Source organism: Nannospalax galili, unplaced genomic scaffold (assembly GCF_000622305.1).
Source record: "Nannospalax galili isolate Female #2095 unplaced genomic scaffold, S.galili_v1.0 scaffold388, whole genome shotgun sequence".
Lineage (NCBI taxonomy): Eukaryota > Metazoa > Chordata > Mammalia > Rodentia > Spalacidae > Nannospalax > Nannospalax galili.
In genome coordinates, this window is record NW_008360304.1 from 1,517,280 (window position 1) to 1,542,945 (window position 25,666).

General features: G+C 42.8%; 1 protein-coding gene and 1 pseudogene across 9 annotated transcripts in view; both read left to right on the forward strand.

Annotated features, from left to right (window-relative positions):
• Window positions 1-10,684, forward strand: part of LOC103726770 (zinc finger MYM-type protein 5) — a 32,763-nt gene extending 22,079 nt beyond the window's left edge. For 7 of the 8 annotated variants that reach the window (XM_029559254.1, XM_029559253.1, XM_029559252.1 and 4 more), the window contains 4 exons: window positions 469-751; window positions 1,411-1,573; window positions 2,717-2,926; window positions 7,963-10,684. In XM_029559254.1, the coding sequence (XP_029415114.1) occupies window positions 469-751; window positions 1,411-1,573; window positions 2,717-2,926; window positions 7,963-8,703 (1,397 nt within the window). In that variant the 3' untranslated portion in view covers window positions 8,704-10,684. Of the gene's footprint in view, window positions 1-468; window positions 752-1,410; window positions 2,927-7,962 lie in introns of all 8 variants that reach the window. The other variant, XR_003847973.1, reaches the window with a different exon arrangement.
• A 5,193-nt stretch (window positions 10,685-15,877) lies between these two features.
• Window positions 15,878-25,376, forward strand: LOC103726772 (annotated as a pseudogene). The gene is made up of 2 exons (XR_001872206.1): window positions 15,878-15,889; window positions 24,828-25,376. The product of XR_001872206.1 is annotated as a ferritin light chain pseudogene (transcript).
• The last annotated feature ends 290 nt before the right edge of the window (window positions 25,377-25,666 follow it).

The window sequence follows — 25,666 nt, forward strand, 5'->3', positions numbered from 1 at the left end:
TTCCAGGACAGCTGGGGCTACAGAAAGACCGTCTCAAAAAGACAAAAAAAAAGAAGAACCAGTGTTCTTAACCACTGAGCCATCTCTCCAGCCTCTGGAGACCAACTTTTGAAACACATGAGCCTGTGGGAAACATTGAATAACCTAAACCTAACAGTAATTCTCCTTGGCTGTCCAATTATCCAGCCTTAACCACAGGCTTATATGGCTATTTACTGTCTTTTTTTTCTTTTATTGTGTGTGTGTTTGTTTTTTGAAATGTAGCTCCAGGTGGTCTAGAACTCACTATATAAACCAGACTGGCCTCAAACTCAGAAATCCTGCCTTTGTCTCCTGAGTTTGGGGAGTAAAGGCATGTGCCACCATGCCTGGTTTTGTGTTTACTAATCTTTTAAATTCATAAAATTACAAATGTTTTGCTAATGTGAATTTTTATTCATTCCTGGACTTTTTCTTGTGTCTTTTAAGATTCTTGGATTTCCCAGTCAGCATCATTTCCCCATAATCAGAAGCAACCAGGAGTGGATTCTTTATCACCAGTGGCCTTGCTTCCTAAACAGAATTTCCAGACCTCAACCCAGCATCTTACTAAACCAACTAAAATCACCTGTTCAAACTGCAAAAATCCTTTACAGAAGGGGCAGACTGCTTATCAACAAAAAGGATCAATTCATCTCTTTTGTTCTACAACCTGCCTTTCTTCTTTCTCTCATAAATGTACTCGAAAGACACGAAATGTAGCATGGAGAAAGTAAGCATATCTTTCAACATTTCTCCATGTGGCTGACTCCTATGAATATAAATAAGTACTCTGAATGTAATTGTCAGCTAGATTGTTAAGTAGAGTTTTCTAAAAAAAAAAAAAAAAGTGCACCCATGTCATACATTGCCCACGGAGGTCAGAAGAGGGTGTTGGATTCCCTGGAACTGGAGTTACAGACAATTGTTAGTTGCCATGTGGGTGCTGGGAATCAAACCTGGGTCCTCTGCAAGAACAGTCAGTACTCTTAACCATTGAGCCATCTCTCCAGCCCCACTACCAGCTTTTTTTTAAACATTTATTTATTTACTTATTTAGAGTGTGTGTGTGTGTGTAAGTAGATGGGTAGGTAGGTAGGTATACAGGTGGTAGTCAGAAGAATTGATACTCTTTCAGCCATGTGGGTTCCCAGAATCAAACTGACTTTATCAGGCTTTATAGCAGGTGCCTTTATCCAGTGAGCCATCTCTCTAGCCCACTACCAGCATTTTTTAATGCTTCTAGAAAGCTAAGGAACTTTTTAACAAGTTTCTAGTGCTACAAAAGAATTTTTATTTTTGAATTTTATCCTTCCATATTATTCAGGAAATAGTGGCAATGAAGCTAAAAGTGGATTTTAAAGTATGGTATGTTTCTCCCTTTTGTTTCAGAGATGCACCTACAAAGAAGGCTACTGTTGTTTCTTCAGTGGAATCAAACAAATCCTTACAAGAATTCTGTAGTACATCTTTTTCTCCCTATGAAGACTACCAGAATTTTAGAAAAGGAATTTTTAATAAGTCAAGATGTACAATGTGTAGTAAATTAGGAGAGGTCTGACTTTTTATACCTAAGTTACTATTTAGGTTTGCAAAAATAATGTTAACTTTTAAATATTAAAAGTTCTGCCATCTGCATAATGTACATATCTTAAATATACATGTTAAAAGGACTACTAAGGATAAGGTAGAATTCTCTTATTTAAAAATATCCCATTTTCATAGTGTGGAAAGGATGCATTCATATCTATGGAATTAATTATAATCATAAGGTAATAGTTTTATGATGTATTTTGTTTATATTAACACAAAATAAAGATGTAGTTTCAGGACATGAAGGAGGCAACAGATCCTACAAGAATATGTGGAACAAGTGGAGTGAATGCATGCTCAAGAGGAAGAGACAGACATTATTCAGGCAGTCCTTCTCTGTTTTACATTGTCCTTGGCAACTAAATTTGGTGTTGAATAACTTTGGGGGCCATTCAAATCAAGGACCTAAGTTTATCTCAGTTACAACTTCAGGACCACCCTACTGCTGGATACACTGACACCATTCTAAGTATGGATAATGATTCCCTTTGTCCCTCTCCCAATTGTTATAGGGCAGTGAATTGTATAATACTGTCTTAATTTCTTTTTAACATGCCACGTTAAAAATCAGTTTCTTTAGCTGGGTGTGGTGGTTACACATCAATAATCTCAGCATTTGGGAGGATCAAAGATCTACATAGGGAGACCCTGTTTCAAAAAGCAAATTAGCTCACCTTTTATATTTTCAAGGAAACTTAATGCTGATTTTATTACTTTTTAAATCTATTACTTTTGATTTACAAAGAAAAAGTTAAAGAATAACAGTGTTTCTTTTGTTTGAGACAGGGTCTCGCTATGTAGCCCTGTTCCGTCTAGAACAGCCTACTACTCACAGAGAACTGCCTGCTCTGCCTCCTAGTGCTGAGATTAAAGGCTTGTGCCACCATGCTCCACCAACAATGTATTTTTTTAAATCTTTCCTTGAATATTTCTTCCACTGAGATATTATTAGAATATTTTGTTTCTGTAACAGAAACTAGTTATTTCATTGCCGACTATACTAATCTGGTAAATATATTTTATTAAACTGATAAGATGAAATTATAGCCAGAAGACCGAGAATGCATACTTTATGTATCTTAGTTAATTTTGTTTTTTCTTTCAGGTTCGTCATGAAATCAGTGTTAATAACATAACACATAAACTTTGTAGTAACCACTGCTTTAATGAGTATAGGTCGACCAATGGTTTAATAATGAACTGCTGTGAACAGTGTGGAGAATACATGCCCAATAAGAATACTGGAAACAATGTCCTCATTAGAGGTCAGCAGAAGAGATTTTGCTGCCAAAATTGTATCGATGAATATAATGAGGTAATTGTTTTGGGGGGTCTTTTTGAGACAGGGTCTCCCTGTAGCCCCAGCTGGCCTGAAACTCAATATGTAGATCTAGAGGCTGGCCTTGAACTCACAGAGATCCACCTGCCTCTGCTTCCCAGTGCGCCCACCACACCTGGCCAAGGTAATTTTTTATAAAGTTTATTTTATGTGTATGGATGTTTTGCTTGCATGTATGTATGTGCACAGCATCAGTGTCTGGTGCCCATGAAACCAAACAAGGGTGTTGGATCCTCAGGAACTAGACTTACAGATGGTTTTGAAATGCCATGTTAATGCCGAAAACCAAACCCACATCCTCTGAAAGAGCAGCAAGCCTCCTTTTTTTTAATTAAAAAAATTTTTACGTTGCTTTATTGAATTTTGCGATATAATTTGATGGTATTCAGATTCCCCTACTCTATCTCCACCTCCCCTTATTGTCCCCCCTACCCAATTTAATGTACTCTATTATATATATAGTAAGGCCTATAGAGTCTCAATTTGTATCTCCAAATGTCCTTCAGTGTGGGTCTATCCACTGGAGCCTGATTAACCTACCAAGAGTCCTATTCTTGAAAGATACTGTCTCTGCCCCTTCCATCAGCCATCTCTTGCCATAATTTCTTTAGGTGGGTTTGGAGCATCTTACCACTTCCTCATGTCTATGCTGGGATTTTTGCTGCTTTGACCTTGCATGGAACTTGTGCATGTTGCCACCTTTACTATGAGTTCATATGAATAACTGACCAGCTGTCTGGAAAACTTTTTCTTTGTGGTTGTCCGCCACTGCTGTCTCTTACAATGTTTCTACCCTCTTTTCCACAATGATCTCTGAGCCTTGGGACAGAAGTTTGATTCAGGTGTTCTCTTCATGGATAAGCATTCTACAGCCTCTTGTTCTGTACACATTGGCCTTTTGTAGGTTTCTGTTAATCATCATCTGTTGAATAAGGAAGCTTCTCTCATGAGAGTTGAGAGATGCATTAATCTAGGGTATAACAAGTCATTAAGAGTCATTTTACCCAGCGCTTGGGAGGCAGAGGCAGGTGGATCTCTGTGAGTTCGAGGCCAGCCTGGTCTACATAGTGAGTTCCAGGACAGCTGGGGCTACAGGGAGACCCTGTCTCAAAAAGACCAAAAAAAAAAAAAAAGTCATTTTAATATGATAACTACCTAGTAGAAAACTAGTATTAGGATTTCCTTTATATCCTGTGACCTGTCTAGCCTCAGGTTTCTAAGCCATCCCTCCTTTTTTAAAAAAAAAATTGTGTATGTGTGGACACACACACACACACACCACCACCACCACCACCACCTGTGTTTGTGTGAGTGCAAGTGCCCATGTATAGAGGTCAGAGGACAACTTCTGGTGTCCCTCACTTTCTACCTTGTTTGAGACAAGGTCTGTTCATTATTTGCTGTATGCACCAGACTGGCTGTCCTGAAAGGTTCCAAAGAACTATCTTCTATTTCACAGTAGGAGCACTGGGATTACAGGGGAATACTACCATGTGCAGCACCTTAAAATTATTATTAAGTTTATTAGTATATATATTTGAGACAGGGTCTCCTGTAGCTCCAGCTGGCTGGAACTCAGTATATAGACCAGGCTGGCCTTGATCTCACACAGGTCCACCTGCCCCTGCCTCCTGAGTAATGTAATTAAAGACATGCCACAATTCCTGACCTTTAAAATTATTAATATTTTAAAATTTTGTTTTAATCTGTATGAGTATTTTGCCTGCATGTATATTAAGTGTACCATGTGGGTATAATTTCTGCAGAGGCCAGAAGGTATCAGATCTCCTGGGACTGGAGTTATGGATCATTTCTAGGTACTATGTGGGTGCCTGGAACTGAATCTCGGTTCTCTGCAAAAGCAATCAGTGCCTCTTAACTACTGAGCCATCATCTCTCCAGCCCCTAAAAATTGTTTTTATTAATTTCTTTTGATAATTTCATGCATGTACATTATGTATGTAATGTAGTCTCATTACTATCATTCCCCATACTCTTGTCTTCCTCCCACCCCTCTCCTATTAATTGCTTTCTCAAATTCATTACTTCTTTTGTTCTATTTTGTAACCCATTGAATTTAACCATGGCTGTCTGTGTAACCTAAAATCCTCCTGTGAACTCTACATATTATTGAGTACCCATATCCACATAAACACATGCTCACATACACACACCATAAACACATAAAAGAATAATAAGGAATATAAGGTTTGCACAACAATTCTAAATTGAAGAAAAAGAAGTAAAAATATGAAAATATGTGTAGTCAAATAGGCAGCAGCTGAATTTCCAGATGTTGATCTGGTATGAGTATTTTAAACTTATTAGTAGCAAGTCGTCTTAGAAGAGCAATAAAGCCTTAATGATACTGTGGATTTTAAGAAGAAAAAAAACTTAGGGCTAGGGATATATAGCTAAGTGGAGATTACTTACCTAGCATACCCAGGGCCCTAGGTTAAATCCTTGAGGCCCCCAAAATGAAAAGGACTAGAGTCTTGTCATTAGCTGCTTATCATTATGTATAGAATCATAAAACAAGACATTATTTTAAAAACTTTATAAGTCGATCATGATGGTGCATATCTGTAGTCCCAGCACTTGGGAGGCAGAGGCAGGCGGATCTCTGCGTTCAAGGCCAGCCTGGTCTACATAGCTCCAGGCCAGCTGGGGCTACAGGGAGATCCTGTCTCAAAAAGATGAAAAAACAACTTTATAAGTAAAAAAAAAAAAAGCCAGGTGTGGTAGCGCATGCCTTTAATCCCAGCACTCGGGAGGCAGAGGCAGGCGGATCCTCTGTGGGTTCGAGGCCAATGTGGTCTACAGAGTGAGTTACAGGCAGCTGGAGCTACAGGGAGACCCTGTCTCAAAAAGACCAAAGTTATATATAAAACACATAATTATATCATTTGTATGATACCTGTGTGAGTACAGGTGCACACCATGCATATGTGTAGAGGTCAAAGGTTAACTATAGAGTTGTTCTTTTCTTCTACTTTTATTGGGTTTCTGAGTATCTAACTCAGGTTATCATGCTTGGACAGCAAGCACCTTTACTGGCTGAGCTGCCTTGCCAGCCCCAAATATGAAGATATCCTTGATCAAGCTGGGCGTGGTGGTGCACACCTTTAATCCCAGCACTTGAGAAGCAGAGGCAGGCTGATTTTGTGATTTCCCAGCCAGCCTGGTGTACATAGTGAGTTCCAGGCCTGCTGGGGCTAGAGGGAGACCCTGTCTCAAAAAAAAAAAAAAAAAAAAAAAACACACCTTTAATCCTAGCACTCAGGAGGCAGAGGCAGGTGGAACTCATTATGTAGACCAGGCTAGCCTTGAACTCAGAGATCTGCCTGCCTCTGCCTCTTGAGTGCTGGGATTAAAATCAAATAGACTTAGCCAGTCCCAGCTCTGGGCAAGGGGTGGTTGGAGAAACGGGCAGTGAGGACTACAGGGAAGGGGAAGCCGTTTTTAGGCCAGGGCGCGACCCTTAACTCCACGTTGTGCGTCCAGCTAGAAGCACATGGCCAGCGCAGGAAACTACTGGGGTGCGGAAGGCTCCCCTCCTGCTAGCGCCAGAATCTGAAAGCCGGGTTCGGGGCACAGCCACTTGGTGGTCAGCAAAAACTAACCGTGGCCCTGGTTGAGCAGCGAATCGCGGAAGGAGGTTAGGAGGCACGCGTCTTCCCTCCAGCCGGTTTTTTTTTTTTTTGGCCGGGGGGGAAGGGGGAAACCCTTTTCAAAAAAAAAAAAAAAAAAAAAAAAATCTTTAAGCCAATAGTTCTCTAGGGGTTGGACATTTTTACGGTCACATTTTAGGGGGTGCTGTTGGCATCTACTGGAGAGATGCCAGGTGTGCTATTCAACATCCTCTATGCACATGACAGTCCCTCACAACGAATTATGTTATCTAAGACATCCTTTGAGCAGAAGATAGGTAGACTGCTGGGGGATGTGCGTGGTGAGCCTGGTGAGGTTGGAAATTTACTCATGACTTCCTCCTTGAGAAGTCAGTTGATGATACTTAAAGCTAGGAGGAAAAGTCAGTAAAGGTAATCTAAGATTTGTAAATAAGGGAATAGAGATGTACCATAGTTGACTGGGGCTACAGGGTTTCTGTCTCAAAACCGAGAAAGAAAGAAAAAAATACTACCAGGCTAGAGAGAAGGCTCAGAGGTTAAGAGTACTTAACGCTTTTGCAGTGGACCCAGGTTTGGCTTCCAGCACCCCATGATGACTAACAACTGCCTGTAACAAATTCCAGGGGCTCTGACACTCCCTTCTAGCCACTGAAGGCAAGTGCCCTTACATACATGCAGGCAAGACCCTCATACATGAAAAATTAAACAGATAAAATTTAAAAAGATAATTGCTGTTAATATTAACTGACTTTCACATGAAGATTTTCAAACAACTTTATTGATGTGTAATTAACATACTCCATAATTCACCGTAGACAATTTTAGAACTTTTCTCCGTCACTACAAGAAACCTCATATCATCTATTACCAGATAAGTCTCAACCCATCTCACTCTTTTTCCCCCTGGTCCTAGAGTACTATTAATCTTCATTTTCTCTATAAATTTGCCTGTTCTGGAGATTCCACATAAATAGACACACTTTTATCTTCATTTGTGGTGAACATTTGAGGTTTATTCTATTATGAATGCTATTCCTATGGTTATTTATATATGTTTTTGTGTGAACATATATTTTAATTTGCCTTAGATATACGTATCTTGGTGTCTATATGGATCATGCAGTAACTGTTCAAATTTCAGTTGAATTGCCAGGCTGCTTTCTTAAGCAGATTCACAATGATAAATTTCCATTAGTGCTTAGGGAAGTTCTAGTTTTTCCATATGTTTATCAATACTTGTCTCTGTTTCTTACCACCATCCTGGTAGATGTGTGCCTTGCTTTGATTTATGACTAATGATGAGCTATTTTCTCTCCTTATTTCTGCATGTAAGTTTTTAAAATGTTAATTCTAATAAAATTGTAATCTCTTTCTCTCAAGATAATGGAAACAAAATCAAAAACATCAGCTTCAGATAACAGAAAAAGGAATGCTGTCAGAGAAGAAAATGAAAAAAAGTTATATGAATCATCAAGTACACTTTCAGAAAAAACAGAAATACCAGAAAAAAAGGAAAAGATTTCTGAGATAAAAGTTTCAGCAAAATGTAGCCCAGATACATTATTGAACAAACAGACTGTGAATTTACCTTCTATGCCAGCAATAGCTGATAAATTTCAAGGGCAACTGGAAGACAAAAATTCGAAAGACTTTAGTATGTCTATTGTGCTTTCTTCAGATCCAGGTACATGGCCCCGCATTTTGAATATTAAACAGCGTGATATTCTTATTGAAAATGATCCACCTCAAGTAAGAAACTTTAATTTCCCAAAAGACAATACAGGGAGGAAGTTTTCAGAAACTTACTATACACGAATTCTTCCAAGCGGTGAAAAAGCTACTAGGTCCTGGTTACTTTATTCAGCTGCCAAAGATTCTGTATTTTGCCTCTATTGCAAACTCTTTGGGGAAGGGAAAAATCAACTGAAAAATGAGAATGGGTGCAAAGATTGGCAACATTTGTCACATATTCTAAGCAAACATGAAGAAAGTGAAATGCACATTAATAATAGTGTTAAGTATTCAAAATTAAAGTCTAGCTTGAAAAATAAAACTGATAAAACCATAGAACACAGATTATATGAAGATGGGGAGAATGGAGTGCTGCTGTTATACACATAATATCCTGAGTCTGCTTTTTGACACAGCATTGTCTTATATTACCCAGAAAAATTTATACCATAAGCCAGTATCATATGATGCTGTTAAATAGATGAACTTATAAGAGTTCATTAGCAGTGCTAGAGCAAATAAATAGTAAAGAATGTTCCTTGTCCAAATTTAAAAGCAGTTGGAGTAAATGGTCATTATTGCAGATTTTAGTAAAAGACAGTTTTAATTTTCTGTCTATCAGTTTTAAAGTTGGTTTTATTGGACTGCTATTTAATGGGCTTGAGAGGAAGGAAAAACTTTAGTTTGATAAGATATATATGTCAAGTATTCTCAATGTCATTAAATAAAAATTTTCAAACAGTTTAAGAATAGAATGGGATCTTAAACTACAGATTTTTGCTTTTAAACCAAATACTTGTGCTTTATTTCTTTTGAAGAAAACATTCTATTAACAGGACTGTTCATTTATTATAGTAAATATAGGTAATTTGTATTTTATTGGTTTTATATTTTTTGTTTTTAATTTATAAATGTTTTAGCCTACATTACATGAGAACTATAAGTATAAAGAATATATACCTATTTTTATGTTGGTATGAATATAAGAAATATTAAATATATGTATAGAGAGAGAGTTAACCTTCCAGTTGTTCTAGTTTGTTTTACCTGTGAAATGAGACTCAGTGTGTGAAATTTGAGAAATTATGGATCTAAGGTTTTTAGATGGCCAACTCAAGTCCTCATGACCATGAATTTATAATTTTCCCTTTTGCTTCTGATTTCTGATGCCAGCTTTATCATCTATGAAGTTCTTTTTTAAACTTTTATTTTTATGTGTATGAATGTTATGCCTGCATGTATGTTAGTACACCTGTGTCGTGCAGTGCCCATGGAGAACTGAAGATGGTATTGGATCCCCTGGAACTAGAGTTATGGACAGTTGTTAACCACCATGTGGGTGCTGGGATTCAAACCTGGGTCTTCTGCAAGAGCAGTCAGTGCTCTTAACCACTGAACCAGCCTACCATTTATTAAGTTCTTATGCATACGTGAGCTTTTTTCCTTTTGGAGCTTTTCTTGTAAAATAGAGTAGCATATTAGCCATTACCTAAGGAGATGCTTCCTTCTAGGTGGGAATACTTGGAAACTCTGTGATTCTGTTGCATGAGCCTATTTTTTAGAATACCCACCAAACCATTCTTGTTATTGTAGCTCTTCATAGTGAAGATGATGTTCAGTTGGTAAAGTGCTTTTCTAGCATGCACAAAGCTGTACATTGATCCTCAGCATGGCATTAACCTGGTGTAGCAACAGCTATATAGTCATAGCAGTGGTGTGGTAGAGGCAAAAGTTAATCCTGTTCCACATAGCAAGTTTGAAGCCAGCCTGGGATACATGAGACACTGTCTCATTTTTAAAAAGTTGATTTTATGGTTTTTTGACAACTGAGTCATTTAATCATTCAGACTTGGATCTAAGCCACATATGGCAGCTTACACTTATAATCCAAGCACTCAGGAAGTTGAGGCAAGAGGATTGTCAGGTTTTTGAGACCAACCTGGGATACATAGTGAGGTCCAGATTGGCATAAGCTACAATGTGTAGGAGAGAGACAGACAGACTTGGATGTAACAGTGGCTTTGATATGTCTCTAAAAACTTCAGTTTACTCTTAGAGGCCAAGAATATATAGATACACTTGGCTCAAAAAGAAAAAAAAAAGTTGGGGCTGGAGAGATGGCTCAGTGGTTAAGACCACTGACATCTCTTGCAGAAGACATGGGTTCAGTTCTTAGCATCCAAATGGTGATTGACAACCTTCTGTGACTCTATTTCCAGGGGAATCCAATGTTCTCTTGGGCCTCTGCAGGCATTGTATTGTCATGGGTGTACCTATCTACATCCAAACAATAAAATTAAAAAAAAAAATTTCATCTTTAATCCCAGCACTTGGGAGGCAGAGGCAGGTGGATCTCTATGAGTTTGAGGCCTGCCTGGTCCACATAGTTCCAGGACAGCTGGAGCTACAGGGAGACCCTGTCTCAAAAAGACTAAATAAATTAATTAAATAAATAAATAAATAAATAAATAAATAAATAAATAAATAAATAAAATATTTAAAAAAATAAAAATAATCGTTTTTAAAAAATAAGTTGTCATCAATTTCTCCTTAGATCTGATTCCTCTTATGCTTGATTTTGTATGCATGTGGGCATGTATGTGTCATAGCATGTGTGTAGAGGTCAGAGGACAACTCGAGGGATTTGGTTCTTTCACCATATGGGTCCTAGGGATCAAACTTAGGTCATTAGGCTTGAGAGCAGGTGCCTTTACCCACTGAGTCATCTCACTGGGTTTAGATAGCTGATTCCTACATACTGATCAAATAAAGGCATTGCTTAGGGAGAAAAAAGATGGAAGATGTAGGGGACTCAGTCGCAGACCCTGTGTGTGTGTAGAATGCTGAAGGTCCTGGGTTCAATTCCCAACATTGGAAAAATTAATTCTGAATAGAGAATTAAGAGATAAATGTATAAATTTTTATAGATTGGAAGATGATAGAATATTCATCCCCTTTAGTTTCCACATAATCCCAAGTAAAACCTCATCAGCTTTTTTTTCATATATTTTTGGGTGGAAATCAATGCACTGTGAAATAGAGAAGTAATGCATAAATCTCAAATAGTTAAGACATCCTTGAAATAGTAAATTTGGAGGATCTAATCCACTTTAGCCTGTCAAATAAACAAAAAGCCACAGTTATTCCTATTATTGTTACACAAGGATAGATCAATTAAAGAACCAGTTTAGAGGCTGAATAGATGGCTTAGCAATTAAGAGCACTTGCTGCTCTTACAGAGGACCCTGGTAGTGCCTAGCATTCAAATGATATGTCTCACCACCATCTGTAATTAGATTCCCAGGCATCCAGTGCCACCTTCTTGCCTCTGAAGGTACCTGTATGCACATGGTGCACATACATACCCAGCGTGCGCGCGCGCACACACACACACACACACATACACACACATACAGATACAGGGCTGGAGAGATGGCTCAGTGGTTAAGAACACTAGAATCCCAGCACCCACATGGCAGCTAATAACTGTCTGTAACTCCAGTTCCAGGGGATCCGACAGCCTCTTCTGACCTCCATAGGCATTGCATGACACGGGTGCACTTACCTACATGCAGGCAATACACACACCCAAAAGAAAAATAAGAAAATATTTTTTTAAAATACTTCCTAAGAAAAAAAAAAACAGGTCCAAAAATACAAGACTGGGCCAGAGAGATGGCTTCTTAGGGATGTGGCCACAAGTTGCTAGAAACATTGTTATTGCTGTATCTATATATATCTTTTTTGTTTGTTTGAGACAGGTTTCCCTGTAGCCCCAGGTGGCCTGGAGCTCACCATGTAGGCCTAACTGGCCTTGATCTCATAGAGATTCCCCCTGCTTCTGCCTCCCAAGTGCTGGGATTAAAGGTATGTACCACCTTACCAAGCTTACATGTTTGTTTTCTGAGACAAAGTCTCATGCAGCCCAGGCTAGCCTCCAACTTGTGTAGCAGAGGATTAATTTAAATTTCTGATGCGACTTCTTCCATTTCCCTAGTGGTAGGTGCAGTGTTGGGGCTGGATCCCAGGGATTTGTGAATGCTAAACAAGCACTCTACCAACCAAACTATATCCCTTCCCTCCATCTCTGGATTCCCTCCTCCTTTCCCTCCCTTTTAGTTGTGAAAGCAACTATTCTGTAGTATTTCATAGTCACATGGCTATGAAAACTATCAAAGTTTTTTTAAAGCACCTGCTCCAACTAACATACCAGGTGTTGCGAGCTCTGAACTGGATCGGGTCCCCTGCCGATTGGGGGGGGGCAAGAGGCTCGGAGTCAAGACACACACAGACCCCTGGAGTCAGGTAGAAGCAAGCACTAGGTGAGGTGCTGCAGGCTCATTTAATGCAGGAGGGGGCAGGCCTTATAGTTCCCTTTTCTCCGCCCCCAAGTCCCTTTAGTCAGCATATCGTTTTCTGATTGGTCCATGCCACGCAGTCTGTCAGCAGTCACTGGGCTTGTGAGCAGGGTATGGAGGCGTGGGCTACTTTTGGCGGGCTATTTGCGGACCAAGAAGTGATGAAGTGAATTCTCACTGAACCCCAGGGCTCCAAGTCTGTGCCATGTTTGGAGGCCTCCTGCTACATTTCCACCCTTTTTCTTTAAAAATGACTGTCCAGTGAGAGCCTGTAGGCAGCTCCAACTTGGGATGACCCCAGGATCATGGACTGTGCCTGTCTTAGGTTGTCCTATTTGGACATGAACCTTACCCATCATTGGAGCTTGGATATACACGTTCATGTCCTGGCTTAGGTTGATTCAGTCCAACAGAATCTTACCTGTCATTGACTACCAGCCCTCCAAGGGGTATCGTCCCAGGGGATCAGTCGAGGTAGGGAATTATCTGTAGGAGGCCTCGTACATTTGTGCAAGCCAAGTCTGTCAGGTTGCATAGGGCAGGTTGAAATCATCTTCGTGTATTACTCTGAGGGCCTGATACACCGAGTGATTGAATTTTTTCTGACTGCAGGAATGAAGAACAGGCATTTAAGAAGTAGAAAGAGAAGAATAATTATGCCTGTCAAGAGTAGGTAAGTGACAGTCCAAGATGGCTCAAACAGTGCTTTTAGATTAGACCAGATTTTCTCTAAGAACCCTGAATCAATGTCCAGCGTGAGGGTGCGGGGTATAATTTAGAGCAATAATTTGATTAGTTAGTAATATAGAGTAACTAAGAAACTTTTGATTCCAGTGGCTGTGAATATAGTGTGTGAATTATAGGTGCGCCTCAGCAATATTCTGTACTTTATGGGGGTGAGACAAAGTGACCTAAAGCGAGGGTCACAAGCTAGCAGAGCCATGCCTTTGGTAATTGCCAGCTCTTCACTTAAGAGATTAATCTGTTGTTGTAACACATTAATTGCCTGGTGAAGATGCTGATTGATAAGGGACTGAGTGTGAAAGGCAGAGGAGGTTTTGGACATGGCCTCGTTGAGTGTCTCCACAGTAGTGGAGGATTGGGTGATAGCCACTGCAGCGGTGGCTGACGACCCTAATGCAAAGATGATGGCTGAGATGAGAGTGGCAGTGACCCCGAAATCCCGTTTTAAGCAGGGGGCTTCTGACAAAGCTGTCCACTCTATAAGGGTGACAGCATGGAAGTGGGTTGCATTGGTGACTGGAACCCAAAGGGCCACGGGTTCATGCATAAAGAGAACTATGTGAGCTGGATGGTTCCAGCAGGCCGCCCAGTACACAGGCGGTGTTGGTATCGGAGCAGTTGAGCTGTCCCCGAGGGTGAGAGGTAACATTGGCTAGCAATAAGGCAAACGGGCCGCACGCAAATGGGGGTAGGAGGCCAGGATGTTGTGTGATCAATGGATGTAAGGATTTTGTTTTTGGCACAAGTAGAGGGATTGGTGTTAGTGTAAGTGCCGTTGGAAAGTTGAAGGCCCTGCTGTGCCAGTAACAGCCTCATGTCCATGCAGGCGTACGGACCAGAGAGGTCCTAGTTACCAAGTATTGATTTGCGGTTGGTATGGGAGATCGTAATGCTGCAGGGATAGGTGGGGGCCAGTTGTCTCCAAGATCCTAGGGGGTGATTAGAGAGGAAGTGGCTGAAGCAGCAAAAGGGAGGGATGGCATAGTTGGGCTTAGGGTGGCATCTCTGCCACTGTATAGGGAGCACGAGGATAAAGGGTGCAAGGAAACGTGTGCGTGGACAGTTGGGGAGTGGTGGGCATAGAATGGCAGGTCAAAATGGGGGTGGAGGGGTGGTGGTCCCCTCCACATCCCCTGTTATTTTTGTCCCCAGTGCAGCAAGGACCGAGGTTACATCAGTGTTGTTGAAGGTAGGGGAAAGGCCCTGTAGTTTAAGCATGTAACCCGAGGAGGCACTGCCAGCATAATCTTGGATGGTCAGGTTGAAGAGCCCAATGCATGAGGATGCGTTGTTGGTAGTGAATTATAGAGAGTTATTAAGGGGCCAGGAGCCATTGAGTGATTCCCAGGAAGTAACTGGGTCCATGATGGGGAGGCCAAGTATAGAATTAGTTGAATAGAGGGTGGGGTAGGCTGGGGAATGAAGTGATAAGGGCAAGAGTATAGGCAGGGAAGGGACCAAGGCCCAGAGATCATGGGCCATGGCAGGGGCAGGGAAGACCAAACCAATTATCCAGATAGCAGTGAGGTCTCTGGGTCCTGGGGGTCCCGTTGGTCGGTTGCTGGTCTCACATCTCTCACTGGAACCCGTACTGGTTTTGTTTCTGTCTGAGGAAACACACAAGCATAGCCTCCCCCTCTTGTTAACAAGGGGGTGGGCGGTTGCCATTGACATATTATGGGGTCCTTTCATCTCACTAGTTGCAGGGGTGTAGGCCTAGGTATGGTAGCCCAGTGTTTGTAGGCCGGGCTCAATCCATTTTCATCGAAGGACAGGAAATTAATGCTGAGTAGAGCTTCAATTAGAGCCAGGTGCAGGTCCCTTTTAGACTCAGGGGTAGCAAATTTTTGTAATGTTTCTTTGAGGTTCCTATTTGCCTGCTCCACAATGGCCTGTCCCTGTGGATTATAAGGGATGCTGAGGGGGTGGCTAATTTTCCATGTTGACAGGAATGATTGGAATTATAGAGAGGTGTAAGCTGGCCCATTATCAGTTTTTAGGGTCCATGGCACTCCCATTACCAGCATTGCTGATTTGACTGCCTTAATGGTGTGTGAGGCCTTTTCACCAGTTTGAGTGATCAGTTTGAGCAATGGCGAAAAGAAAGGAGTAGGTGTCAACAATGACATGGACATACTTAAGATTACCAAAGGAGTTATAATGGGTGACATCCATTTGCCAGAGGGCATTGGGTAGGAGACCATGTGGGTTAACTCCATATCGATTGAGGGGGCCTAAGAGAGCAAGAGGTTCACATGCGCCAGTTTATAAAGACTGAGGGTTCTAAGACTGCCTTTAGTAAGTTATACCAATCATAGTGGGTTTGTAAATGTAAGGACCACTGGCAAAATATGGGGAGTCAGGGCCCGATTGCTCAGCTGCCTTGCAGGTAAGAACGAGGTCAGCAAGTGGGGTGGGCAGCCATGGACGCTGCACCTCATCGGGGCCAACATTAACCGGAAATGCGGACAAAGGTAAGTGAGGGTTTAAGGAGGGTGGTCTAGGAGGGAGGGGCACATTAGGGTAAGGGGCAGGATGGTTACTCGGGGGGGAGAGTAACTTCTTCCATGGGTATCAGGGCGGGGGAATTTCTGGGCATGGTAGCTCTAGGAGAGTATCCTGAGATATAGGCATAGGAGCTCCTTCCTTATTGGAAGTGGGTGCAGAGGCGGCATCCACCTCTGGGTCTGGGAGGTCCGGGGTCAAGGTAATAGCCAGATCTACACTAAATTGCTCCTGGCAGTGTTTGTTGTGGGCCGAGATGACTTCCGCAGGAGAGGAGGATTCTTAAATCCTTGCAATGATGGCTAGGAGGATCGGTATGAACAATGCAGAGGGAGTGATCCCTGACCCGACCTCCATTTTTTGAGCCAGGAAGAGGACCCACATCCACATGTCAGAGTCCCCGTGGGGAGACCCATGGAGCTAAATTAGTGGCTTCATCCCAAAAGTGTTCGATATCTTTTGGTTTTACTTTCAACCCTTTGGTTTTCAGGAGCACCTTGAGTGCTGCTGTTTGTGGTTCCCTGCATTGTGGTGGTAAATTGCCCATTGTGTGAGGGTCTTGTGAAGGGGAATTCACCACAAAAGTAGAAGACAAGGGTGACTACCAAGAAGGCACAAAGGAAGCAAAGAAGCACTGTGAGCCACTCAGATGTAAACTTCCCCAACATGTAAAGGTTTATCAGATCCAAATGTCTTGTGCTCAGTGAGGAACTTCTGGAGGCTGTGACAGCTCCAGCCGTATGCTCACACGGTGTCTCCGGGACAGGCAACAGGGTAACCCGAAGCCTGGGCTCTGAGTTCGGAGTGGATCAGCCCTTATGTGAACTCATCAGGATGAGCTGAGGGGGGGAGGTGCCAACGTGGGTGTTGGGATCACATCGCAGAGTGTGCCTCCCTGATCTAACAAACTAGTCCAACAATAAAGATGACAGACATGGTGGAGGGGACAGAGGAGGGAGCTACTCGCTTACCCTCAAGCAGCCAAAGAAACAGACAAATCCAGTGGCCTACTTACTGAACGAACCGAGGTTCTGGGTGTCACCAACACCATGGGCAGGATTCCCTGTTCAGGCGCCAGGTGTTGTGGGTTCTCTTCAGGCCAGCTGTGAAGACCCTGACCTATATCGGGTCCCCTGCTGATTAGGGGGTCAAGAGGCGTGGAGTCACAACACACAGACCCCGGGAGTTCGGTAGAAGCAAGCACTAGGCAAGGTGCTGCAGGCTCGTTTAATGCAGGAGGGGGCAGGCCTTATATTTCCTTTTTCTCCGCCCCCAAGTCCCTTTAGTCAGCGTATCGTTTTCTGACTGGTCCCCACCATGCAGTCTGTCAGCAGTCACTGGGCTTGAGAGCAGGGTACCCTAGTGTGGGCTTCTTTTGGCGGGCTATCTGCAGACAAAGAAGTGAAGTGAATTCTCGTTGAACCCCAGGGCTCTGAGTCCATGCCATCTTTGGAGGCCTCTTGCTGCAACCAGGCAGATGTGATTCTTTTTGACAAGATCAGGTATATGTGGGGTGTTATGGTCTTAAGTGATACTTTTTTGGTCTCATGTAGCCCATGAAGTCCTCAAATCCACAGAAATTCTCCTGCCTCTGTGTCTCCACTGCTGGAATTATAGTCATTGAATATGATGACTTAAAACAACATGATCACCAACACAGGTGACCTTCACAGGCTGTCCAGGCCCCTGACATCCAGCACAGTAGCACTAGCAGTCTGGGCTTCAATGAGGTTGTGACTACAGGCATGGTGGATGTCAGGAAGAAGTCCTGTTCATTTATTCTCCTGCTCTTGACTGAAGATTTGACCAGCTGGTCCAAGTCCCTGCTTTGACTTCCCCAAAGTAATGGAGTATAACTTGGATTGTGAGCCAAATAAACTATTCTTAGATTGCTTTTTGTTGGGTGTTTCATAACAGCAACAGAAATCATAACTAGGACAACCAACTTATAGCTGCAGTCTCTCTTGATTATCTCTTGTTCAGCTCCTTGTCTGTGAGGTGGTCTGGGGAAGTCTCCTTTCTGGAATAAGTGGAAGCTTCTTGTTAGAAGCCATCTTTACTTAGAGTTTAGTCTATAATGGCTAATTACATTAGAAGCAAGAATATATGAATGAGCAATAGTGTTTTGTATAAGTTCCTTAGGAGGCTTCTTGGGAGAGCCGGAGACTGCCAACACTGACCCTTCCTTCCAAGATTTCTTGTCCTTCCTCTTGCCTGGTCGGCTTGCTGTTTCATACTCAGCTGCAAGGCCTCTTATTTTCCCTCCTCAGTGCTCTCAACCTTGATGTTTTAACTGTTTGCACTACGTTACTGTTATTACAGGCATGTACCACCACACTTGAATTTATGCAGTACTGATGATGAAACCCAGAGTTTTGTGTGCCTTTATCCATTGTACCATCATGACAGCCCCTAAATTTTTATTTAAGATTTTTATTTACAGGCCTGGGGAGATGGCTCAGCAGTTAAGAGCACTGACTGCTCTTGTAGAGGACCCGGGTTCGAGTCCCAGCACCCACATGGTGGCTATGAACTGTCCTTAACTCCAGTTCCAGGGGAATCCAAAGCCCTCTTCTGACCTCTGTGGCACTACACAACACAGGTGCACTCACATACATGCAGTAATACACTCATACACATAAAATAAAAATGAAATAAAACTTTTAAAATAAAAAAAATTTTATTTATGTGTATGTGTGTACGTGTATGAGTATATGTGCACATGCATGTGGGTGTTCTTGGAGACCTGAAGAGAGCATCAGATCCCCTAGACCTGGAGTGTACCCCAAAAATTATTTATTCCTCCAAAAAGAGTAAGCCTAAGGTGACTAAGCCAGACAGGGGTGAGAGGAAGATCACCCTGGGAAGAGGGATGGAGAGTGAGCAGACAGCTGGGGCCATATTGGAACTCAGGGAGCGAAGTGTGCACTAGGTCTGTGCAAAACGCGGAGGAGAGCCAGCCTGCGCAGCTCCAGGTGAACTCTGTGGGGCAAGTTGGCATGTGGTGAGTTAGCATGCAAGGCACACAAAAGGTGATGGACACTGCAGACTGGGCTTGAAGTGTGCATATGTTAATGGAAGCCATTTGGTGTACATCACCACCCCCCGCAAATGTCATATAGACTATGCAAAACCCAAGACAGAAATGTGTTATGCCTGTTTTATCAACCGACGTCAGGACCACAAGACCCTGGTTGTGGGGTCGCTCCCTCTCCTCATGGGTCATTGGCCACAGCTCCATGAGGACAAAGGGAGCAGAAGCAATGAGCAGGGTCAGGACAGCCAGTGAGCACTGATGGAAGAAAGCCCTTCCGGGGAGGCAGATTCAGTGATGCAGACTCAGTGAAACAGCTCCATTTATTCAGTGGGAGAACTAGGGAAAATATAGTGTGGAGGCAGTAGCCAATGCCTCAGCTGATAGGTGCTCATAGTATGCTTTATTTACATGTGGCAGTAGGCTCCTATCATCCGACTACCAGGCAGTGCCTAATTATCATGTAGAAAAAAACCTGGGGATAGTTTTTACTCCAGGTAACTATGCCAAAGGTCATGTTCCAAATAAGGTCAGGCATCCGTGCTTGGTGGCACTTTCCAGGTAAGTCAGGAAGAAAGCAGGAGGCCCCCTGCTGAGAAGGGGATTCCTTCCATATGGCGCCAAGCCCCTTAGAGCTATCCAGACATGGAGGACTACAACCCTAGCAGCAGGGTTCCCCAGCATCTCCCCCTGTTTTATTTTACAATGGAGAAATGTCATCACAAGCCTTAAGAGCCAACTCATCTATCTCGGGAGAATCCAAAGTTTGATAATTGACCATGACCTGTTTGGTAGTAATTTTAGCAATGGTAGTAATCTGTCGGCAAAGAAATTGTATGAAACAGGGAGCAAGCATCAAAATGACACACAGCATGATCAGGGGGCTAACAAAGGGTAGGAGCCATGAAAAAAGAGGTTACTAAACCAACCTAATTGTTCGGTGGGTTGAAATCTTGAAAATAGATCATTACGAAGGTTTTTGAGAGTATTAACATTGGTTTCAACAACATTTGATTCATTCACAAAAAAACAGCATTCCTCTCCCAATACTACACACATCCCCCCATGTTCAGCAGTTATTAAGTCCAGTGCTCTTCTGTTTTGGAGCACAACCCTGGCAAGAGAGTTCATTTGTCATTGGAGAGACTCAAGGCTGTCAGTCGTGGATGCCATTGCCTGGTCCAGCTTGTCTCGAAAGTCTCCTGCCAGGTGATGGGTTTGTACAATAGCAGCAGTCGCAGCACCTCTGGTACCCAGGGAGAGGGCAAGTCTGAGTCCCACTAGCAAAGGGATGAAGAATTTTCTCTGCTGGCAATGTGAAGGAGGATGGCAGCTTCTTCTTCCTCGAGTAGGTACACCTGGTGTGTAATCATTACGGGTACACAAAAGGTGGACAAAGAGGAGTTAACACAGTGTTGGGCTTTTCCTTTGAACCATAGAAAAAGAGAAGGGGAGATGCATGCTATCCTGGAGAGAGTAATGTTAGTGAGGCATTTGTAATGAGTAGGCTTACTCTTGTTGGAAATGCAAATTGCATAGTTAGCCAGCTGTTTGAATAAGGGAATATCCATCAGATGAGAGTCAGTGAAATCTTTTTTGTTTCTGGGCAAAAAGGGGTGGTATTAACTGGTACTGCTGTCAGAAGGTGATATTAACTGGTACTGCTGTCAGTAAAGGTCTATTGCTGGATGCACAAAAAAAAGAGCAGTTAGAGGCATTGGGGTGGGTGGTGAAGGGAAGAAAGTTAGCAACATATTGAATGTATTTGCTCCAGTACATAGTTTATCTTATGTGGTCCTCTGTTTGTTTTTCCTGTAGAATAATATTATGATGAGTTAGCACAGACTTAGCTGCAGGTACAAGCTGTCGAGAGATATGAAAGTCAGCTGTAGGGTAGCTAGAGAATGCACCTGAGTAGAACTTTCCCGTTACTCTGATACACCAGTGATCGTCCCATGGATCTGCAACATATATTAGGGAATAGTCATGGTTCCCATAGAGATACTTATTATCCTTTAGGTAGATGGGTCTTTCCTGTCCTGTTATGCCCTGATATCCCCCAGTGAATCCTAGTTCCAGCCTACAGGGATTGAAATAGTGGCAGCCCCCATAGGTATCTACTTCCTTGAGGCATGATGGGTCTGCCTGTCGGATAGGGAAGCAAACATATTCGTCAGTTTTGTATTTGCTAGCATTTGGGTATATTATGATTTCTATGGGTTTTTGACAGCCCACTAGGGGGCAGTCTGCAGTTCCGATTATCTGATTTTTTCCTTGAAATATTTCCCTGACATAAAATCTCCAGAACATAGTATTAGGGGGAGTGGGGCTGGCTGAAGCATTGATGTTAAGCAGGGTAAAAATGGCCATGAGGATGACAGAGAAAGAAGCTCAGGGGGGAGGGGCATCTGTGGCAAGCAGTCTCCACCAGATCATGGATCTCTTTCCATGTGATCTGGTGTGGTTTTGGGTGTCATTTCCTCCTCTTCCTTTTCTTTGTCTCCGACAGGGTCATTCAAGCCATCTTTTTTGTGGGCGGGGAGGTGCCGGACATTTCTGGCTGGAACCCAGATAGGCTTTGGTTGATCCTGTGGGAAAACACAAGCAAATCCTCTCCCTGTGGGCAACAATGGATCTGGTCCTTTCCAGAGTCCATCAAAGGGGTCCCTTTATTTAACCATGATGGGTGGTACTGGGTGTGTCTGAGCCCAGTGTCGGGTGATGGGAGGAGCATCAGTCCCTCGATATACATTAAGTACATTAAGGGTAAACAAGGCTAATGTTAATTGAATATTGGGAGAATATGTTGTTTGAGCCTGTCTTTTTAGTTGGTCTTTTAAGGTTTTATGTGACCTTTCCACAATGGCTTGTCCTTGTGGGTTGTATGGGATGCCAGTGTGATGGGTGATTTTTCAGGCTTCACAAATTTTTTAAACGGGAAGCTGGTAAATGCTGGGCCATTATCTGTCTTTAGTTGTGCAGGGAGGCCCATGATGGCAAAGCATGAGAGCATGTGATTTATTAGATTTTTTTGAAATTTCACCAGTTTGGGCTGTAGCCCAGAGGAAGTGGGAGTAAGTGTCTACAGTTACAAATACATATTTTTGTCTGCTGAATTGGGGGACATGGGTTACATCAAGTTGCCAGAGGGCATTAGATTTTAGCCCCTGAGGATTGTTGCCCATTTGTTGTATAGCAGGGGTATGTATCATTGATGCACAGGAAGAGCAGGTTTTAACAATGCATTTAAGTTGTCTGAGGGCAATGTGGGGGAATCTGAGATGGAGCCCTTGTAAATTAATGTGGGTGGCATGGTGGAGGTTCTGGGCATCTGTTACACTGGCAGAGAATGTTCCAGTGGTGGCTACCTTATCTGCTATAGCATTTCCTTCAGTAAGAGGACCTGGGAGGGAGGAATGGGACCTGATATGCTGGACAAATAATGGAGCTGCCCGTTTTTGTAACAGTGTAGAAATTTTAATTAGCAGGGGTAAGATGGGGTTGCCATCTATTTTGACAAAGGAACGACCTAGCCATGGGAGCAAATTAACAGCGTAAATGCTGTCAGAATAAATCTTGAAGGATTTATCAATCTTATCAAGAGCCATATAGATGGCAAAGAGCTCTTTAATTTGTGGGGATTTATCAGATAAAGATTGAAAATATATCATAGGTAGGTCATTAGGGGAGTCATATATGACCAGTGCTGCCCCTTTTTTTCCTCCATCTGTAAAGGCTGTAATAGTATTTTTTATGGGTTTGTGGCGGAAGAGCCGAGGTGGGAGCCAGCAAAACACTGGAATAACTGACATCCATTTATCTTTGGGATAGTGATTATCAATTTGTCCTGGGAAGCCTATTAAGCTAATTGCAAAAGACTAGCCATGGGAGCAAATTAACAGCATAAATGCTGTCAGAATAAAGGTTGAAGGGTTTATCAATCTTATCAATATAGATGGAAAAAAGCTCTTTAAATTATGGAGATTTATCAGATAGAGGTTGAAAATATATCATAGGTGGGTCATTAGGCGAGTCATATATGACCAAAGCTGCCCTCCTTTTTACCCCATCTGTAAAGGCTGTAGTAGCATTTTTTATGGGTTTGTGGCAGAAGAGCCAAGGTGGGAGCCAGCTAAATACTGGAAGAACACATCCATTTATCTTTGGGATAGTGATTATCAATTTGTCCTGGGAAACCTATTAAGCTAATTGAAAAAGAGGAGTGATGTTTTAGGAGCCATTGTACATCTGATAATGGGAAGGGGATAATGAGGGTATCAGGTTCTTTTCCTATAATTTGTAGGGTTCTCTCCCTTGACGAATCATAGATGCAAGAGTGTCTACTTCTGTAAGAAAGCGAGGAACACCCCCTATTGGCGTGTGAAGCCATTCTAGTACTCCGTGTGGCTGATGAATCGCTCCTACCATGGTGGGGGAGGAATTAAATATTAAGAGTTGGACAGGTAGCTTGGGGTTATATCTGGCTAGTGATGCCTTTTGGAAGTGGCTATTAATTATTTGGAGGGCCCTTTTTGCATCTGGGTTTAGATACCATCTGGAGGCTGGGTTTTTGTCTCCCTTTAAAAGATCAAAAAGTGGCTGTAATTGACTTGTGGGGATGGAAAGCCATGGCCTTAGCCAATTAATATTTTTGTGGCAGAACTTGCCATTCATATCGATCAGCTGGACCAGAATTGTTAATCTTTGGGATTGAGAAGGCAAAATGTTGGCAATCATTATTGTGTAATCGGATGGAGAAGAAGCAGTCTTTTATATCTAGGACTAACAGGAGAGTATTAAGGGGGATGGCAGAGATCATGGGCAGGCCTCTTTGGGGTGATCCCCATATTTTCATGGTTTTGTTTATAGCTCTGGGGTCTTGTAGCAGTCGCCATGCCCCTATCTTTTTCTTTATTACAAAGACTGGGGTGTTCCATGGGCTTCTGGAGGGCCTAATGTGACCCAGCTGTAAATGTTCTTCTACAAGTTGTTGTAAAATGAGTAATTTCTCCCTGGGTAATGGCCACTGTTCCACTCAGACTGGTTCCTTGGTAATCCACTCGAGGCAGGGAGTCTGTAATCAACAGTGGCCTTTAGGATTGGGGGTTCTTTTGTTTTAGGAACCTCATATGATCATCTATTTTAAGGCATTCTCCTTCAGACCCACCGGCAAGAACTACATTGAGGTCTTCCAGAATATCTCATCCTATGAGATTTGTGGCTATATCTGCAATCAGGGGTCTTATTGTGCCAACCTCTCCATCAGGATCCTCCCATTTATAGAAGTTTTTAGTGATAAATGCTCAGTTGGGGTCCTGGTATTAATTTCCAATGTGGGGGAACCTCAGAGCGCCTTAAGATGGTTTTATCAGCCCCAGTGTCAAGGAGGCATTTGAAAGGTTTATTGTCTATTTTTATGGTTAATTTTGGATGGGTATTTTCTGTAATACTGGTTACCCATAATGTTTGTGGCTTACCTCTTGTTAGCGGGGCTATGGGTCTTTTGTGTCCCGTTATGCCCTGATATCACCCAGTGAATCCTAGTTCCAACCTACAGGGATTGAAATAGCTGCAGCCCCCATAGGTATCAACTTCCTTGAGGCTTGATGGATCTGTTTGTCGAAAAGGGAAGTAAACATATTCGTTACTTTTGTATCTGCTAGCATTTGGGTATATTATGATTTTTATGGGTTGGGTTGCAACTACAAAGGCTTGGGCAAGGGAGGAGGCCTAGTACGTGGCAGTCCCGATGTCATGGGTGGCCACAATCCATTTGTCGTAATGTTCATTTTTTAGTTCCTGGCATGCTTGTCTGTGCTCAGGGGTCATCTCTTCCCAGAGAAGGTTGTTTAAAAGCATTGCTTTGGCTGTAGGATCTGTTATTTTTTTATCTGATCCGTCAGAATTATTCCACCGAGGTGGAGGCTGCTGTCAACTGCCTGGTCAACCTGCACCTGGGGGCCTCCTACACCTACCTCTCCCTGGGCTACTATTTCGACCGGGATGACGTGACTCTGGAGGGCATGGGCCACTTCTTCCACGAGTTGGCTGAGGAGAAGCGCTAGGGCACGGAGTGGCTGCTCAAGTTGCAGAACCAGTGTGGCGGCCGTGCGCTCTTCCATGATGTTCAGAAACCAGCTCAGGATGAGTGGGGTAAAACCCAGGAGGCCATGGAAGCCGCCTTGGCCCTGGAGAAGAACCAGAACCAGGCCCTCCTGGATCTTCATGCCCTAGGTTCTTCCCGCACAGACTCCCATCTCTGTGACTTCCTGGAGAACCACTTCCTGGATGAGTAGGTGAAGCTCATCAAGAAGATGGGAGACCATAATGCACATAAGTGGACCTGCTCAAAACAGCCAGCAGGAATCACAGCCTGCTGGATTCCTATGGAAAAATTGCTCTGGCCGAAAAGCTGGTCATAATTCCAATCTATGAATCCAGGTGGTGGATCTTGCCCTTGTTGTGGTCTCAGTTGTTGATTATGTATGTCATTTCTTTTAACCTGCATTAGGCATTCATCTCTAAACAAAGCCTCCCATTGTACTGGGGAGGGTGGACTACAGTCCAATGGACTGGGGAGGGTGGATCTACAGATATCTCTCCAGTCCTGGGGGGTTAGGTGGTTAGTATTAAAGGTTTGTAGTATAGATTTTGTCCATGGAGCATGGATCCCATCCTCATGGACAACTTGGCATAGTTCTTTTAAGTCTGC